Genomic DNA, 18,015 nt, shown 5'->3' on the forward strand with positions numbered 1-18,015 from the left:
TTTATTCAAACATATTAAGTTTAAGATAAAAATAATTTCCCAAAAGTGTAACTGTACCACAAAAGCTCGAGCTCGGCTCGAAGTAAAATTCTTAGGCTCGCAGACCTCTAGCTTATTTATAGAAAAAATCCTAACCGCTAATCTGTACTAAAACTGAAATTTCTCAAGAAAAAATTGTCTTTATATATACTTATACCAGAAATGTACCAATCTACATGTGATAAAGTCAAGGGACTTTTAGTGCAAGCACAATACATCTCACTTACATTAGATATGTGGACATCATCTATTAAAAGATTCGGGTTTGGGTTCGAGATTCGGCAATTCCAGTCGAGGATTCGAGTTAGGATTCGGATTCGAGGAAATCAGGATTCGCCCCATCCCTAATACCTTCGTACCGCTTCTGCGAATGGCCCACATTTGATTCCGGGGAACTGCGAGCCAAAGGGAAAAGCTAAACCAAGAAAGTGCCGAATCAAGGGACAGCCTAGTCGAGACGTCTCACGCGCCAGTAGCCAATGAACATGGTGGTCATTTCCGCGAGTATTCAAAGGACTGTGGAGTCTATCCTAGAGGTCAATGAATCCGCGAATATTGCAGGTCTCTGGCAACGGAGGAGCGACGGAGGTACTCACGAGAAGACCGGCGTCTCGCCGCCGGTGAAGTTGAAGGTCGGCTTGGCGTTGGGGTCGAACTGCATCGGGGCGGCCGCCACGAACGAGAAGGGCTGCGCGGGGCCGGGGGCCGAGGCCGGAGGGGCGGGGGGCCGGGCCCCGGGGAAGCCGAACGCGCCAGTGTTGGACTGCCCGAAGCTGAAGCCCCCAGCGGCGAACCCGCCGGCGGCGGCGTTGGGTCCCCCGAAGCCGGCCGGCGCCTGGGCCGCGCCGAACACGGAGCCCGCGGCCGGAGACGCGGGGCTCCCGCCGAAGCCGAACGGCTGCTGCTGCTGCTGCTGCTGGGCCGAAGACCCGAAGCCGAAGCCCGGGCGCTGCTGGCTGCCCACGTTGGCGCTGCCGAAGCTGAAGTCCGGCTTGCCCGCCGCGCCGGGCTGGCCGCCGGCGAACTGGAACTGCGGCGCGGCGGCACGCGCCCCGAAGGCGAACGGCGCCGCGGGCTTCTCCGAAGACTTCGCGTCGCTGGCCGACCCCCCGAACACCTGAGCGGCCGCCGAGCTCCCGAAGCTCTGGGTCGGGGTCGTGCCGGAACCAAACGCGGACGCAGTGGTGCTGGGGGCGGCGAAGCCCGGCTGGAGCGCCGCCCCGAATGCCGGGGCGGAAGCGGAGCCCGCCCCGAAGTTTGACCCGCCGAAACTTGTGGCCGGGGCCGAGGCGCCGAAGCTCGGAGTCGACGGGGAGCCCCCGAAAACCGGCGCTGCCGCGCTCGTGTTGCTGGCGAACATAGACGGTGCGGCAGAAGTCACAGCCGTGCCGAATGCGGGAGGAGCCACGGACTTAGCGACCCCAAACGCAGGCGATGGCGCGGTGGTGGCGGCTCCGAACACCAGGGTCGCAGTGTTGGTGGTGGTTCCGAAAACCGGAGAAGCCGTCGTCGCGGCGTCGGTGGCTCCGAACAGAGAAGACGCCGTGACGGACGCCGCTCCGAACCCGGATGTTGCAGTGGTGGCGGCGGCGCCAAACGTCGGCGCTTTTGCAGCGGAGGCGGCTCCGAACATCGGAGGCGCCGTGGTGGTGGCGGGAGCCGAGGTAGTCCCGAACAGCGGCGTCGCCTTGGAGTTGGTGGTGGTTCCGAACATTGGCGCCGTGGTAGCAGCGGTGGCAGCAAACGCCGGGGTCGTGGAGGCTCCAAACACAGAGGATGCTGTGGTGGAGGTAGCTCCGAAGACCGGTGCAGGGGCGGTGGCTGCAGTCTTGGTGGCGCCGAGCCCGAACACGGATGGTGTGGTGGACGTGGAAGAAGAGAACGCAGGTGGTATTCCCGTGAGAGCGGGCGTCAAGGTGGTTGCCCCGGACCCAAACGCTTGGGCCGTGGTTGAAGGTGCTCCAAACAGGGCCGCGGACGGGTTCAGGGCGAAACTCGCCGCTGGCGGGGTGCCGAAAGCCGTCCCCGAGCCGACGGAGACTGCCGCCGGCGTGCTTCCGGCGACGGATACTGCGCTGCTGATCGGTGCGGCCGGAGTCCCCGAAGATGCAGGGGTCCCGAACGTGATCGCTTTGGAGGCACTTGGCGACGAATTGACGGGAGAGGAACCGAACGCAGTTACCAGTTTCGAGTTCGAGCCTGCAGTGCCCACGTCGCTCACAGCCGAGCCGGGCCATGAACCACCATCGGTCGTTTGCTTGCTGGAAACATTCCTTTTCCTCGGCGGATCAGAATCGCTGGGAGATGCTCTTGAAAACAACGTGACCGCAGAGGGTGAAGGAGTTGTGACCTCGGATGATTTGGAAGCACTGGGCACGGTGGCACCGTCAGCAGGGACGAACAAGCTGCCAGGCACAGCACTGGCCGAAGTCTTAAGAATGGGAGCTACTCTCCCTGTTAAACTACCGGGGGAAAAATTGAAACTGGCATTTGCGGCCAGAGAAGTTTTAGGTGAGATGGCGTTATTCTTGGGAGACGAAAAAGGTGAATTAGAAGGGGTGGGTGTTGGTGCCACAGACGAACTTACTATCTGTTTTGGTGAATTATCCGACGAAGAACTGAAACCTTTTGAAGGCTCAAAGCAAAAAGTAATTTTCTTAGTGCTGGAGTTACCATCTGTCCCATCTATAGACTTCGTTTCTGTGCTATCATCTAAACGATCTTCCCCATTAGGACGTTTTCTTGAAGTACCTATGTTGTTTGCAGATGTGCTTTTATTTTCAGAATTTTTAAATGAAGCAGAAAAAGGTGCAACACCAGCGTTGCCAGACGACACCACAACTGTATCAGCATTACTTAGTTGGGATTTTGCCGCTGTTGTAGTCGGGATGCCAAACGAAAAAGTGGTTGCGGCAGCTGTGGTCTTGGTGCTGCCCCCGAAATTGAAACCGCACACCGAACCAGCCGCCGCCGCGGCAGTGCCGTCCTTATCGCCAGCTTTGTCGACTCCAAATTTGAATTTGCTCGCTTCCGCCGGGATCTCGAACTTGAACTGGAGGCCAGACCGGTTCGAGTTCGGGTTGACGTAGTCGCACGAGCTGCACTTCTTCGTGCCCGGCTTGTTGCAGGCCATGCAGATGGTGCAGTACCACAGCTTGTCGAGCGTTTTCGACTCGTTTGCCGGACCTGGCGCGGGCTTCCCGCCGGACTGGCCCTTGTCCTGCTTCGACCGGGGCTTCTCCGTGGTGCACGCCTGGCAACTGACCGAACTCTCGGGGTTCCTCACCAGACAAACAGAGCACTCCCAGGTGCCGCCGGCGGGCTTGAACTTGTCCCCGAAGCCCGGCCGGGCGCACGTCTGCGGGTCGTGGGACTTCGCGCCCTCGGCCGCCGGCTTGGGGGCCGTGCAGGCGACGCACGACGCGTCCGTGTCCTTGTTGCGCACCATGCACGCCTGGCACTCCCACAGGCCGGCCGACAGCTTGAACCGGGCGCCGAAGCCGGCCGGAGACCGGTCTCGCGACTCGCCGCACGCACACACGCGGCTGCTGGCCGTGTTCCCTGCGACGCAGCTCTCGCACGGCCGATTCCCGCCGGTTCGCTCGCTCGCGTCACCGACACGCGTCTGAGTTCCCTCAAGTCTCTCGCTTCCCCCGCCCACGCTCGGGGCTCCCGGGGCCGGACCGTTCGACGGTTCGCGACCCCGACCACTTTGTTCCGACTCGCTCGGAGCGTTCGACGCCGAACTGCCCAGCGCACTGACGAGACCGCGCAGCGCACGCCTCTCCTCCTCCTCGTCCTGGGGGTCCAGCGGCCGCCTGAACGTGAACACCGGAACCTCCTGGCCGGCCGTCGGCGCGGGTTCCGTGGGGAGTCTCGAGGCCCCGGCGGCCCGGCCCGGCGAGATCGCTTGCACTGCGCCGCCGACGATGCTTGCGCCCGCGCCGCCCTTCGCGGAAGACGTTCCAAGTGTCGTCACCGGCGAACTGGCGGTGCTGAAGCCGAGGTCGAACTTGGGCAACGTCGTGATCGGAAGCGGAACGTTCGGAAGGTTGAGCGGCGCGGCGGTGTCTTCGAACGCACTGTTCTGCTTCGACTTCACCTTCGACACGTACTTGCTTCCACCCTGAAAATCTTCCAACCTGGGGGGGAAGAGGGAAAAAAAATTTTTTTTTATCATTACTACAGTTACAATTCAAATTTTTTAAAAGACAAATACGTTACTATATTTATAAAATTAATATCTGAGACTGGTGCCTATTTTTTTTCTTCTTAAATGTACTATTCAATGGCAGAAAATACTTTTTACCTTGCAGAACAACTCACCCAAACAGAAAAGCATCTCTAAACATAAATTTAAAATAAAAAATTAAAACCTTTCATACAATTGTTACAAAATGATGATAAAGACATAAAAGAAAGGTATAAAAGACTGCAAAACGTGTAGGAACAAAAAAAAACCTTAAACTTCTCTCATTTCCTAATCTACAGCCATACCTCAGGCTATGCCAGCGTGAAGGTTTGACTAAGCGAATCAATCGAAGCTCTTTTTCATATTTGATTTCACTACGCCAGGAAATTTGCTATTTGTATTATTTAATGCTTTAGTTGTGACACAAAGCTTCAAGTCCCATGTGTAGTTTCTTTTTTGTTTCAATATGTTTTGCTTGAATAAAATTGGTTACTTAAAAAATTAAAAGAAGGTGCTCAGCTTGCATTTATGAATGGTTAATATTAGTATTATGAACAGTTATTTTATAATTTTGTCGAATAATGTTACATATGGAGCCCAATCATCAAGCAATAAATCACTTGATGTAAGTTTTTGGACATACGCCATTGCTAAGAACTTTTTCTGTTGAAGAAAAACTAATAAATAAAATAAATAAATAAAAATAAAAATACTCAAAAAAAGATACAAAAAACACACAAAATTAAGCAAACAATTGCTGTTGTCAACAAGGATATGAACACCACAAAATATTCCGAAACAGGAATATGGTCAGCAAACAAAGAAAAAACAAAGAAAAATGTACTAAGAGAACGAAAAAATCCCCACAAATGATGACAACACAAAAATATTGAAACCCAAAATAATTCAGCACAACAGTTGAAGCAAGACAAAAAACATGACAAAACGAAAAAACAAACAAATTCAATAGTTTTACCTAAACAGAAACAAGCGACGTTTCGGGAACTGCTATCTGCTCCCGTCCTCAGGCAGAGACGCACATGGTACGGAAACACAGGTGCGACTCTATTTTATTTATTAGTTTTTCTTCAACAGAAAAAGTTCTTAGCAATGGCGTATGTCCAAAAACTTACATCAAGTCATGCACTCCCATTGCACAAATCTTTTAAAGATAACAAGCAATAAATCAGTTGAAACAATACAAATGTTTACAGATTTTTTTTTCGACGAGATAACGTCTTATAAATTGGTGAACGCCGGCTGCACGCATGAAAAAGCACGACTCATCACCACGTTCCGCCCGAGCCGAGCGTCCAAGAACCGGCCGGCCACCGTGCGAGCAAAATCTTCCGTAACATCAAACAGGTTAAGGGGGGGCTTTTCTTAACTAATTGTTAGTGATTATATTTTAAACAAATTATTCAAATTCAAATTTGCAAAAAACTGTAAAATAATATTTGGAAAATTAAAAAACTACGCAATTTCTCATCAATGTTTTCTCATGACGTTATCAAGTGAAATTATCGTCCATAAACTGACTTTATAGACAACCCCATTTTTTTTGCTTTAAGAATATGCGGACGTAGTTATGCAAAACAGGAACCAACCAACATGAAACCTATTCCGAGTGTTTCGAAGTTAAAGTTAATCATAAATTGTAATTCTCGTATTGATAACATAATGCGGGTATAATTTTAACGGTCCAGCATAAATACCGATGTGCAATAATAGCGATGACGGTGGTACGATCAACCTTGTACCATTTTGATTTATTTTCAAATGAAACATAACAAAAATCGTGGGTTGGTTCCCTTTTTTGCGTAACCACGCCCACGTGTGGTTCAGCTCCGGCGAGGATGTCCACAATTCAATCCTTACCTCCCGAATATGGTTGAAAAAAAAAAAAAAAAAAAAAAATCAAAATTTTGACGTTGGCCTGGGCCTCACCTCAGGCTGTACTCCTCCGGGCGGGCGGCGGCGGCGACGGCCCGGGCGCTGCTCACGGAGCTGCGTATCCGCTCCCTCTGGCGCAGGCGCAGCAGGTCGGGGACCGAGGGCACGCTGAGGGGCCGCGCGGGGGGCCGCGCGGGGGGGCCACCCTCCCCGGGGGCCGCTTGCCGGGCGGGCGGAGGCAGCGGCACGCCCCGCGCCTCCCGCGCCGGCGTCGACAGCTGCTGCAGGGCGTCCAGGATCCGGCGCGCCGTCCGGCTCACGCCCGCGCCTGCCGCCCGGGGGGCGGTCTCCCCCTCCCTTGGCCGCACCTCCACGGCGCCTGGCCGCGGGAAGCACGCCTGCGGGGGGCCAACGTCTTTCTTTCGCAGCCTTCCGACACTCTCATTACAACACAATACCTAATTACTAGAGACCCGGAAAAATTTGCGGGTATCATTTCGTGTCACGCTAAAATTCAAATAATAATTATACCTTAGTGCTGCTTCTGCCATTGGTCCACTGTTAATCTGGAGGACTGAGGACCAATTAGAGACCCTCCACTCATAGAAGTGTCGAATCACAGACACTCGGTCGTGACGACTCACAAGTCAGCAGCCAATGAACAGTTGGCATTTGCCCGAGTGTGTAGAGGATATTGGAGTCCATCCTGGAGGTCATTGAACCCGCGAATTTTCCGGGTCTCTACTAATTATTCACAAATATTGCATGTCCCTAAAATACAATTTTAAACACACGGTGAAAACATTGAAAAGAGATGTATAACATGCAAGAAACTAAAAACATGGAAAAATTTTCAGTTTGATAATTGTTGGACTGACAAAACTAAATATATAATTATTCACGAATTATGGCATATGCCTAAATTACAATTTTAAAACACACAAATGAAAACCGTCGTATAAAATGCAGGAAACTAAAAACTGGCAGAGCATTATCTGATACAAGGAAACTTTTAGTTTGATGGTTGCAGGATTAAATAAAACTAATTATTTAATGAAATAAAAAATTCAATAACTAAGCTTAGGTATAACAACGTCCAGAACCCTGCTTCTTCCCGTTACAAAACCAAATATATCGACGGCTTGGAACGAAAACCTGGTATCTCATAAAATGCAAATTTTACAGCAGAGGCAAAAAAAAAAAAAAAAAAAAAAAACCCTGCTATCGATGTACGTGGTTTCCTCCCCCCCCACCCCCCCGATAGAAAGCAGTAGGATGCACCATTTTTATTTCTTTCACCTAAACATTTTGTGAGATACGAGGTCTTCCAGCCAAAAAACATAAAAAAATGTATTTTCGTCCAAAAATTGAGATACGAGGTTTTCATTCTAGGCCGTCGATATAATTATTCACGAATATGGCATGTCCCTAAAATACAATTTTGAACACGCAATTGAAAAACATTGTATAAAATGCAGGAAACTAAAAACTGGCAAAGCATTATCTTATACAAGGAAACTTTTAGTTTGATGGTTGCAGGATTAAATAAAACTAATTATTTAATGAAATAAAAAATTCAATAACTAAGCACAGGTATAACAACGTCCAGAACCCTGCTTCTTCCAATTACAACCAAACATCTAATTATTCACGAATATTGCATGTCCCTAAAATATAATTTTAAACTCACAATGGAAAACATTGTACAAAATGCAGGAAACTAAAAACTGGCAAAGCATTATCTCACACAAGGAAACTTTTAGTTTGATGGTTGCAGGATTAATTAAATAAAAATATTCAATAACTTTCTATTATAAGCACAGGTATATATTATAATGTTACGTACAAAAAGCACGTTATGTACAACGTCTCAGAAAACAAATTCTGAATCCTCAATAAATTTTCTTGGATTTTTACATGTCTCATTACAACAAAATATCTAATTATTCACGAATATGGCATCTCCCTAAAATACAATTTTAAACATACGGTGAAAACTTTGAAAAGAGATGTACAAAATGCAAGAAAATAAAAACCAGGAAAAATCTGACCAAACTAAATATCTAATGTTATCTTTAAAAGATTTGTGCAATGGGAGTGCATGACTTGATGTAAGTTTTTGGACATAACGCCATTGCTAAGAACTTTTTCTGTTCAAGAAAAACTAATAAATAAAATAAATAAATAAAAATACCCAAAAAAGACAAAAAACACCCAAAATTAAGCAAACAATTGCTGTTGTCAACAAGGATATGAACACCACAAAATATTCCGAAACAGGAATATGGTCAACAAACAAAGAAAAACAAAGAAAAATGTACTAAGAGAACGAAAAAAAACAACCACAAATGACGATAACACAAAAATATTGAACCCAAAATAATTCAGCACAACAGTTGAAACGAGACAAAAAAACACGACAAAATGAAAAGACAAACAAATACAATAGTTTTACCAAACCAGAAACAAGCGACATTTCGGGAACTGCTATCTGCTCCCGTCCTCAGGCAGAGAAGCACATGGTACGGAAACACAGGTGCGACTGAGAAAGGGCTGGAAAATGAGGGTATTTATCAGAGAAAGGGCTACATCTTGCTCAGCCAATGACAGACGAGCTGTCTCCCCATTGGCTGTGCACCATGGAGTTAAAGCGGATTGGTTATGGTGGGTTGAGTATTAGGTATTGTTTTGTGCTGCAGGGATGTTTCTCTCTTTATCAAAGGGATCCACATATTTTTTAATTCAATGCTCTGCTGGCTGAAAACATTTTTATTGCTAATAATGAAGGCTGATTCTTTGATTTTCCTTTTTATTTTATCTGTATGAGTGGTGTGGAGTCTTCCCAGATAATTTTGTGGCTATTTTCCCATGTATGTTCAGGAAGTCTGGATTTTAGGGTTTCACCCTTCTTGCAGTTGTTTTTGTGTTCTTTGATTCGGGTGGATAGAGCTCTGCCAGTTTCACCTATGTACATGTGGCCACATTCACAGGGGATCTGATACACACAGTTGTGAGTTTGTAATTTTTCCGTGGCTGGTTTCACCTTGGTAACAATACTTTTAATAGTAGATTTAGAACGGAATGCTGTTTGAAGTCCATATTTGTTTCCCAGGCGTCTTATTTTTTCTGAAAACCCTTGAACATACGGAATAACTAGGGTTCCTGCAGGTTTCTCAGTTTCTGTGGATTTGAGTGTTTTGTTGGATTTCATATGCTGTTTGATGGTGTTGACAGGGTAACCATTGGCCACGAGTTCTTTTTTTATATGATTGTGTTCAACCGCAATAGATTTCTCATCAGAACAAATAATCTCAGCGCGGTTGGTTAGTGTGTGAATTATGCCAGTTTTTGTTGTTTTGGGATGGTTGAATGCAAAATTAAGGTATTGGCCTGTGTGCGTAGGTTTCCTGTATACTTTAGTTTCCAGGCTGTTGTTTTTTCTGCTGACTAGTACATCCAGGAAAGGAATGCTACCTTTGGTTTCTTTTTCATATGTGAATTTTATTGATGGCCTCAGAGAGTTGAGGTGGTTCACAAATTCCTCCAAAGTTTCAAGTCCATGTTGCCAGACAATGAAGGTGTCATCCACATAACGGAGCCAGATTTTAGGAGGGCTATTACTTTTGCTAAGTGCTTCTTGCTCAAAGTTTTCCATAAATATATTTAGGCGTCTGCGAGCAGAAGATTTTCACTTCGAGTCGAGCTCGAGCGAGTTTGCTAAAATACTCGCGAGTATCGAGTCGAGTTCGAGTTTTTTTTTAAGTTTATTGCACATAAATTTACTGTGATGGAGTAATAAAATGTGAGAACTTTTGAGAAAAATATGGAAATAAAAAAAGAAACCATTATCATTGTTAGCCTACTAAATTAAAAAATTCGATATTCCTAAAGTATTTGGAATTTCTTATCTCCGCCGGTTGATTTGAAAAGAGGAAGTGAAAGAGCATAGAATAAAAGTATTTTCAGATTTTTAGCATTTTTTTTCCGCATATACCGTTACTCTACATATTTACCAAATTGTTTAACCTCAAAATTAGTGTCAAATATCTGTAACTTGTCATTAAGTTTAATCAATTTAAAGTAATAAAAATAGAAGCATTTTACTTAATTCAATTTACACTTGCAAAAAAAACTTACGCACAATAAACCTACATGGAAATTAAAGTCTTTTTCAATGTCCTGTAGTCTGAAATATGTTTACTCATGTCATCAAATGTAGAGCTGTACTGAAGAAGCCGATTTTGCCAATATTTAGTTGAATCGGCATTTCTGCCAACTTCCAATACTCTTGTTAATTTTCGACCGATATTACTGAAAAACGAAAGAGACTGCCATAACCTAAAAATCCACGAGTACCCTTTTCACTTTTCGTAGTAGTACTACATTCTTTCAGATCACATTATTTCTTAGCAACATGTGCCAACCGTACATATCAAGATTTAACATCCTTTTTTTTTCAATAATGTTCTTTAATTTTAATATGTCCTAAATAAATACATTACCATCACGGTAAATACACATCTCGGTTATTACGGCAACTATAGTGCAAATGTGGTAACTATCATGCTTCTGCAGTAGTTATGGTATCTACAAAGAATCTTTAGTTCTTTTTATGGTAATTATCTTAAGATAACTATTGGAATTGTACTGTAGTTATGGTACATCATCCATATTTCTTCGTAAGTTGTTGTTCATTTGTATTTTCTTCATATTTATATTTACGTGCGCCATTACTGGCAGGAATTTTCATAAAAATGTTAAACGGGACTTTATATCACACATTTAATGGTGTAAATGATGAGACCCCGGACAATTTAAATGCTTTTTATAGTAAAATGCGGGAAATGTTTCCGCATAAGGCGGGAAATACTTCCGCATAAAGGAGGAAAGTGATACATTAATGCTATGCGGAAAATTATAGAAGTAAAAAAAATTAATCACGGAAATTCGTAAATCCCGGGTACGTAAAAATGATGTGTTCATGTATACGGTCGATCATGTTACATTATAAAGTAAAGGATAATAGTGTTGTAAGACTTTTATTCCGATATAATGAGAGTTTTTTTTCTATAGGTACAGTGCAAGAAAAGCTCGCTCGAATTTCGAGTTGTTGAAAAGCCACGAGCTCGAGTTCGAGTATTACTAAAAAACTCGACTCGAAACTCGAATTTCGAGTACTCGCAGGTGTCTAAATATATTGGCCATAAATGGTGAAAGAGAAGAGCCCATTGCCATGCCATCGGTCTGTTTGTAGAAAATATCCTTGAACTGGAAATATGTTGTGGTGACACAGAGGGTAATCATTTCCATGATGGATGGGATTGGTTTTATAGTTCTGTCCTTTAGGGTTGGATCAGCTTCCAATTTGACCTTGACAATGCTGAGTGTTTCGGCTACTGGCACATTAGTGAAGAGGCTTTGGACATCAAAACTCACCGGGGTATCATTGTTTTCTATTTTCAGTGTTTTGACTATAGAAATAAAATGATTAGAATCTTTGACAAATGTATCTGTCTGTCCTGCTAGCTATTTTGATAGTTTCTGGCATGGGGAATTACAACAACTGATGATCGGGCGCAGAGGCATGTCGGGTTTATGAATCTTTGGAAGACCGTAAATGTGGGGTGCTTTACTGCTGTGTGGTGTCAGTTCTGATCTAGTTTTTTCTGGGATATCTGATAAAAAAAAATAACTTTCAATTATAAGGTGCATATAATGTTACATACAAAAAGCAAGTTATGTATAATGTAGTCATAATGTATCAGAAAACAAATTTTGGATTCTTACATGTTACACTCTTTTCATTTACATTTTTTTTTGTTAATTAGTCGTACTTACTGTAGCTATTAGTAATGAAAAATTAAAAAAAAATATATATATATATTAAATTGGAAATGTCGAATTGGTTATTCAATTATTCACAAATATTGGATATTTTTCAAATTGGTAATTGCAGACACCTACCAAGCAAGGACAGGTCAAGTTTACACTTTCAGGCAGGCCAGCGCGAAGCTTCGACTAAGCGAATCACCATCGAAACTCTTTTTGATATTCGATTTGACTTCGCAAGTAAATTTGCTATTTGTTTTACTTGAAGCTTCACATTTGTTGCAAATCTTTAAACATGGGATGCTTAAGATTCGCCCATGAAAATATTTTTTTTGTGTATGTTTTTCTTGAATAAAGTTGGTAACTTAGAAAAAAAATCGAAAGTAGACACTTTGCTTTTATGAACACTCAAATCTTATACTATGCATAATGCAATACTTAGGACCCCGTAGGTTAATCACTTAATTATATCAAACATTACAAACGTTAATTTTTATTTTCACTTCAATAGAGTAATTTTACAATGTAAGTTGTAACACACAGCTTCGCTGTTTTGATTCGACTTCACAAACATTTCAAACATCGTATTTGATATTCGCTCCGCATGAAAAAAATTTTGCATTCGCGCAGGCCTGCCGACGGATTCCACTCTCCTCGACTTTCGAGAAGGTGGATCCCTGAGATCGCAAAGGCGGCAATGAAGTGTGTTTGTTACCGATGACGAATGCTCTTGCAGCCAGTTCCTCCTCCTGTCGTACGCAGACGCTCCGCCGTAAGTAGTCTCACCCGCGTAGAAGCTGGACGACAGAAGACTAGCTCGTGACTCACTGCCCTGTTGGGATCAGAAAAAAACAAAAATTTCATTTCCATCGGCAGCGAGGTCACAGGACACTGTATGTAACACACCAACCAAATCAGGGATGTTAACTTTCGTTTATTAAACACTAGCGACCCGCCCCGACTTCGCTGATACTAAATATCACTTACTAATTATAAATTTAAATATAGACAAAAAACAAAAGATAATCAACAATTATCAACAACATGTAAGCGCAAAAAAAAAAAAAATGTGTTTATCTACGACATCACATTAGAAACCTCTAAAATTTATCAGTGTTTCTCTACTATATCATGCATGTATTACACATATAAACTAGTGGTGGCCTGATATTCAATATCCGATATCGGTAATATCGGCACATTTTTCAATATCGGACATCGGTAAATACTTGCGATATTTTGATAACCGATGTTTGCTCTCGCCAATAATACTTCTCACATAACCTTAACTGTAATTCCAAGCTTATTTTCCGCGGGCGTAATTTATCTTTCTTCACGTCACAATATTACCTAGTAATTCCAAGCCTATTTCTTCTTTCTGATACTGCAACGCATCCCGACGGTACAATTCTTCCATGTGTACACAAATCCCAGTCATTAGTGCATATTTATTTGTTTCAGATATTCGCAAAATGTTTTCGCTTGATGAATTTTCGAAGTTCACTAAGTGTACATAAATTGAAAACATAAACGAAAATAATTACGATATTTAATTAAATAAGTGGTGTAGCCGCAAGTAAACATTGGGAAGAATAAAGTTGCTGCTTGATATGACCATAGAGTAAGTAACGGATATAACAGGCATTTTCTTTCCGTGTCGTTTCATGGTCGCCAACTGCTGTTCTATACAAAGACGTTACGTAAGTTTTACAAAAGCTAAAATATGAAACGTATTTAAGTAGGGCAAGTTGCAGCAAAGGTATTATGTTGGCTATATTGAGTGCATTGCCAATAACATAAATAAAGATGTGTGGTTTTATAAACTCTTCAGTACGTTTCAAAGTTGTATTTAAATTACTTTTCACGTATTGTTAACGTGTTTTCACACCTATAAATGGAGTGATACACTTGAACAATGGTCACATAATTTGCTAATTGAAGACCTTCCTTTCTAGCGTGTCGTTTACCGTGATGAAATTTTACAAAGGGTACAAAAGTTGGTAAAGTTTGATGTTTTTCAGATGGTATTTTTCGTAGATTACAGTTGAGACACTGGACGAAGTACATGCATTGACTCGTGAATTTGAATTTAGAGAGCTTATTTGTAGGCCATTATGATAATTTCGTTATTAGCTTTCATTTAATGTGATTTTACAATTAATAAAAATAATATACATTCACATAAGTATGTTTTATTAATATTTAACATTTTTCATTATTGTCTCTAACAATACTCCAGAACCACAATTTTATAGAATCAGTATTAGAAATGACATAGGCCTATTATCGGAATATCGGGTATCGGATCGGTAAATTTGGAAATATCGGAATCGGTATCGGTATCGGGTTTTTGGATATCGGGCCATCACTAATATAAACCTTCCACTTGGATCACTCTACCTATTAAAAAAAAAACCGCATCAAAATCCGTTGCGTAGTTTTCAAGATCTAAGCATACATAGGGACAGACAGACAGAGAGACAGTGGTAAGCAACTTTGTTTTATACTATGTAGTGATATATGATCAACAATTAAGAAATTTTTGGCCATTTCAAAGAAAAAAAATAATAATTTATATTTCTGGCCCTTTTGTTATAAAAGAGTATAAAACTAATTTTTTTTAAATATAATATATTAAATAGGGATGGGTTGATTCCACATTTCTTTGATTGTGATTCCACCATTTCCCCTTGACTCAGGTTCGATTCCAATTCATATTCCCGATGTTACAAAGCTGTGATTTTGGGTTCTTGTTGAAATTCCTCTCTTCTGCCATGCGCTTAACGACTCCTTGAACGCTTACACTGACATAAACCCAAATGATAGCGAGATACTTTCTCATTGTGACTCAAAGTCGCAATAGGTTTAACAGAGTGAGCTATCAGGTGTCGCTGTAAACAGACTCTCTGTACTCGGGGATCATAAAATTGTGGTACGGGAATTATGAACGTAATAATGAAAATAATAAATTTTTAAAGCAAAACAGTCGAATTTCATTAAGTTTTTCCACTCATTGCATGCATACAGGCCTGAAGAATGGCTCGGTGATTTTCAATTCGATGGTTTTGTATCACATACACGACAGTTTATTATCTACCATGGTGAACAAAAAAAAAAAATATCTATCGATGGTAGGAACACGTTTTCTTTCGTCATGTCTGTACATGGGGGGGGGGGGGGGGAGTTCCCCCGGGGTCAGCGTCACAGCCCGAGGGGGGGGGGGGGGGGGGGGGGCACTGACCTTCCTGGAAGGGTACACGTCGACGTTGAACGAGGGGTTCCGGCTGCCCAGCGTCGCCTCGTGCTGGCTCGCAGACGAGCAGTTGAGGCTCTGGGCGAGACGCGCACGCTTCCGGTCGAGGTTGAGGCTCCGGGGGCCTCGCGACTGGTGCACTGGAAGGGGGGGGGAGGAGGGGGGAAGAGGGGAAACGTCACATCAACACCGACAACCAAGGAATATATGACGGACGGTCTCCGGGTAAAAAGGTAACATGTCACGTTTTTGGTGATTTTTAGTTTATTCCAGCAATCAACTCTTAAGTATACTTAGAATATTTGATCACTGGCAACTATGTTGGTAAATAAAAGAATAATGCAAGAAAAATTTAAGTATTTAAATTCGATTTTTATTTAAGTTTATTTTTTTTTGTTTCTCCTGCAAAAAGTTAATTCTTAACTTGTTACCTTTTACCCGGAGACCGTCCATATATATACACACACACACACACACACACAGTAGCAAAGTTGCGACCAATTTTATTTTCAGTCCCAATTCCATTTTTGAAACAAGATAATCTCAGTGCTATAGTTTATATTTTTATAAAAGCTGCTCTGTAACAGTTACTCCACCAAAATAATGATAATATTAAAATAATGAATTTTTACAATAAAATAATTTGCAGTAAATTAGTCCAAAACAGAGACATTAGCAAGAATTTTTGTTTTAAAAGTGATTCAATAAGAGATGCGCAATAAAACAAATTAAAATTATTTTTTTCGTTCCATTCATTTTGGTACAATTTTTTTGTCCGAAAATGACATTCTTTGAATTTCAAACATTAAAAGATTACATTTTTTTTATGACCTACAACAAGTTTGGTTTAAATGCTAGTCAAATCCATAATATAACTTGCATTTTGGTGCTATGCAGTTTTATCGCAATTCACCTAATAATCTTGTCTACTCATTCAGGTTAAAAGCTTGGTCTAACATGGAAATTTCATTATTTAATTTTTTTTTATTCCATTATTTTCAGTTAAATTATATTTTCATAAATATAACATGGTATCTCTCTTGCATTTGTTGTCGTCACAATAATTTTTAAAAGATATTCACTAAGTATAATATATTGGGTTAAAAATTGTGCGATACGGTACGTTCAATCAAATATGTTGTCGCTTAGAAACAAAATAGGCTAAGTGACATATATTCAAAAATGTTCCCCAATTGTGAAACTAGAGTAGAATTCTCGAATTTCCCTGTCAGTAGGCAACCTGGTGTATAAAATTATTAAACTAATTTCTGAACACGACTCACACGTAGTTCTGCACCCACTGCTAGAATTTGCAACCGGAGCAGCTACTAAACCCCATTTTATTAAAATTCTGCCTACCTTGTTAAAATTCATTACAAAGTTAATACAATATAGTTTCTACACACATTAGATGACTAAGTTTAATTTTGATTACCTATTTAAATTCATGGAAATTCATTTCCTAACAAAATTAATTAATACTACTTTCAGCGAAAAGAGAAGACGTAGGCACACCTAGTATAAAATAAAACAATGGACTGAGCTATGTTATTTAATAACATTATTTGTATTGGTTTACGATAAACAAATAAAATGTATTTATATATATTTTCTTAAAGCACAATTTGTATAATCCAATATTTGTAATTTCAAAAACATAAAAAAAATTTCCACTGTTGAGTTAAGAACCACATTACTTTAGCTTATTAACCACACATTAAAACCATTGCGCTATGAAGCCTGAGAGAAGATTGTAAGGATTGTAAATGTTGGTAATACCATTATCCATAGGTTTTTTAAAACTTGAAATTAGTAATCTTTAAAATGATTATTTTAGTTTACATAATATATTCCAGGGTAGTTTTACTACCATTAAGCTTAATTTGGCACACCAATACATTTGCTATGTCCCCTAAATTTTATGAAAGCGACAATAAATGGGTTTAAGCTCATACACGTGAATCCACCATCTTCCGGTGCAAATTTTGTTGCATGGTGCGCGCGCATCATAAAAATTCACTATCATCTTTCAATAACGTGCCTAAAGAAGTATAACTTCAAAAAACATGATCAGGTAATTAATTATATTCACCATCTTCAAGCTGTTCTTCCTCATTTACGTCATCTTCACCGACCATTCTTCGTTTCTTCGAGCCAGGCGTGACCGTCAAATGTTTGTAATGAAACGACTTTGCAGCCAGCGACGAATTGACGCTCGTAGACTCGCTAGTAAAGGATTGGTCATCACCACCTAAAGACACAAGACGAGAAGATCAGAATCATTAAAACTTTCAACAGCAGCAAATTATGCAGTTATACTGTATTAGTATTCTACATGGTTAGGATCCTTGGAAATTTATTCTAATTAGTAATATGTTACGAAATACATTGCAGGATAGTAAGTCATATGCCTAGCATGCAAATGTATTTTAAACATAAAGGATCGTTGTTGCCCATAAAACGCAACAGTGGTGACTTAACACACGAAACTCTGCGCTCGTATCACACACGAGAATCATCCCGTAAGCATTAACCGAAATGTCGGAGCAGCCACAAAGTTAGAGAAATATTACTCGCGCCGACAAAGGCGATTCAGGTTTGATTCACGACGACGGCCTAGCTCAAACTTTGCAGATACTGCTAACATTATTCATTGGGTTCTCTCTAAATGCAATTCATAGCTGCAAAGAATCACAAAAAAAAAAAAAAAAAAAAAAAAAAAAAAAAAAAAAAAAGCTCCACTTAACAGACATTTTCTTAGAATTGAGGAAAAAAAAAAGGAAAGTAAAAAACCTCAAACTTACTTAAT

The 18,015-nt window shown here is 41.7% G+C and overlaps 1 protein-coding gene across 1 annotated transcript in view; it reads right to left on the reverse strand.

Moving 5' to 3' along the window:
• The window catches only part of LOC134541383 (mucin-19), a 31,875-nt gene that overhangs the window by 3,939 nt on the left and 9,921 nt on the right, over window positions 1–18,015 (reverse strand). Inside the window, exons 4-9 of the mRNA XM_063384807.1 lie at window positions 17,692–17,702; window positions 17,299–17,457; window positions 15,195–15,346; window positions 12,669–12,785; window positions 6,179–6,522; window positions 636–4,181 (exon numbers count right to left, since the gene is read on the reverse strand). Of these exons, the coding sequence (XP_063240877.1) occupies window positions 636–4,181; window positions 6,179–6,522; window positions 12,669–12,785; window positions 15,195–15,346; window positions 17,299–17,457; window positions 17,692–17,702 (4,329 nt within the window). The remainder of the gene's footprint in view (window positions 1–635; window positions 4,182–6,178; window positions 6,523–12,668; window positions 12,786–15,194; window positions 15,347–17,298; window positions 17,458–17,691; window positions 17,703–18,015) is intronic.

The sequence above is a fragment of the Bacillus rossius genome, chromosome 18 (genome assembly GCF_032445375.1).
Source record: "Bacillus rossius redtenbacheri isolate Brsri chromosome 18, Brsri_v3, whole genome shotgun sequence".
Taxonomy (NCBI): domain Eukaryota; kingdom Metazoa; phylum Arthropoda; class Insecta; order Phasmatodea; family Bacillidae; genus Bacillus; species Bacillus rossius.